This window comes from Carlito syrichta, unplaced genomic scaffold (assembly GCF_000164805.1).
Source record: "Carlito syrichta isolate Samal-C Ts95f unplaced genomic scaffold, Tarsius_syrichta-2.0.1 Scaffold273658, whole genome shotgun sequence".
NCBI lineage: Eukaryota > Metazoa > Chordata > Mammalia > Primates > Tarsiidae > Carlito > Carlito syrichta.
The window spans coordinates 240,855-243,036 of record NW_007217754.1 but is presented as its reverse complement, the minus strand read 5'-3'; the positions used below and the strand labels follow the sequence as shown (position 1 = coordinate 243,036).

At 34.6% G+C, this 2,182-nt stretch overlaps 1 protein-coding gene across 1 annotated transcript in view; it reads right to left on the bottom strand.

Moving 5' to 3' along the window:
- TMA16 (translation machinery associated 16 homolog) overlaps positions 1-2,182 on the bottom strand; it is a 28,397-nt gene that overhangs the window by 1,050 nt on the left and 25,165 nt on the right. Inside the window, exon 6 of the mRNA XM_008052366.1 lies at positions 1,344-1,386. Coding sequence (XP_008050557.1) covers positions 1,344-1,386 — 43 coding nt within the window. The remainder of the gene's footprint in view (positions 1-1,343; positions 1,387-2,182) is intronic.

The window sequence follows — 2,182 nt, the reverse complement described above, 5'->3', positions numbered from 1 at the left end:
TGAGACTCCAACTCAAAAAAAAAAAAAAAAAGAAAAAAAGAAAAAAAGAAAAAAAAATTCACTAGAAAAACTCCAATGTCTCAAGAACCAGACCTGCTTTTTCCATACTTAGTGCTTTTTCCCATTAGTCTACATGTCAGTAACTGCACAGAGAATCTCACATACTCAAACATTCAAAAGTAATAGAGGAAAACATTAGGCAGAAGTTACAAGGAAGTTCTGTTCCATTCTTTTATTCTCCCTAACCAAAATATTTCCTTCTATCAGGTGGATCAATAATTTCAAAAAGTAGAAACTTTCAATACTACAAAATCTTCACAATATAGTCAAAGTTTTTTTCACACACAAGGTACATCACAGTTAAGTTTCAGTAATCAATAGTTATTCTAATAATACAAAATTTTCAGTTTTTCAACCTCAGTATTTTCTGTGACAATTTTATTACTTTAGGAAAACATGAAGACTGTTTTGGTGACTGAACTCTAGCCAACGACACTAACAGGCAATGCTAATTTCTCACTTTTGGCTTTGGAGGCAGAACATACATTGTTTCAGAAAGGCTCAATATAGTTTAAATGTTTAAGATTACAGGCAAAAAGAAATTATATACTTGGAGTGTAAGAAGAATCTTAAGTTCCATGTATTTAAATTATAAATACATGCTGTACAAGAGCTAAAAGTGAAGTGTTTCTCAAATATGATAGGCAAATTATATAAGAAAACTTTGTTTCTATGAACTGAAAAGTATAGAAGATAACAGGGCTTAATTTATCTAATTTCAATTAATATTAAATTTCAGTCTTATCTACATGGTCTAGGTAAAACCAAAATGATTAATAAAGCAAAACGTATGTCTGAAACTAATAACCTGAAATCCTATTCAGTGGTCCCCAGTGACAAAAGAATACAATTAACGAGATCACTGGGTCAAGCAGTTCCTGAACCTCTTCCTGGTGTCTCTTCTAATCTACCATCATCTCTCCAAAAGAGGGCGCCGCACAACAGGCTGAGGATGTGACTTGGGGCCATTAAGTCTGCTGCTGTTATCTTTTTAGAAAATTAGAACTAGAGAGGAATAGTGAGATCAAGTTCTTTGAAGTACTATATTAAAGTATCTTAAAACTATTTTGAAAAACAAAAGGTACACCATGTCATTATCATTTCACTATGTATCAGTTGTTTTAAATAAACACAACTTCAGACAATTCTACTTGGTCTGATAAAAGGTTGAAAGAAACCCCTAATTTCATTTCAGCTCTAATGTCTAAACAAAAAGGATGAAAGTTCATGTCTCATGTATTTTACATGCAGGTTCAAGGGAACAATAAAAGATACAGACTCACCTAAACACTTTCAGATTACTTGCATTTAGAATGTCTGGAATCTCTGGAAAAGAAAGTAATTTATATCCATTAGGCAATGTTTCCTAAATTACATTTTTTTAATAGTTGTCTCATTTGTTATTTCAGATTCAACACACAATAACTGACAGCAAGAATACCCAAAAAGAAAATAATGTTTCAAAGTACTGCTATAATTAACAGGAAAAGTAAGTTTGGCAAGTATACAGGGCTTAGTTTTAAAAAGGCGATTTAAGAAACATGCTAGCAGGGTGCGGTGGCTCAAGCCTGTAATTTCAGCACTTTGGGAGGCCAAGGTGAAAGGATTGCCTAAGCCCAGGGTTCCAAGACCAGTCTGGGCAACTTGGCAAGACATCATCTCTACAGTAAATAAATAAATAAACAGCCAGATGTGGTAGCATGCACCTGTAGTTCCAGGTACTTGGAAGGCTGAGGCAGAAAGATCGCCTAAGCCCACCAGGCTGAGGCTGTGGTGGCTGTGAGTGTGCCACTGCACTCCAGCCTGGGCAACAGGAGTGAGACTCCAACTCAAAAAAAAAAAAAAAAAAAAAGAAAAAAGAAAAATGCTATTAAATAATAATTTCTAGCACAGAATCTGTGAACTAAAACAAACCTATTAACAAAATAAACCTTGTTCTATTTAATCATAAAAGGTACCTGGCAAAATCTAACTATCAATTCCCTAAAATAATATGCCAGGTTGTGAAATACGTTTTCTTGGTGAAAAGCACAATTTTTTTCTTCTTTTTTTTTTGAGTTGGAGTCTCACTCGGTCGCCCAGACTGGAGTGCAGTGGCCGTTCCCGGTCACTGCAGCCTCGA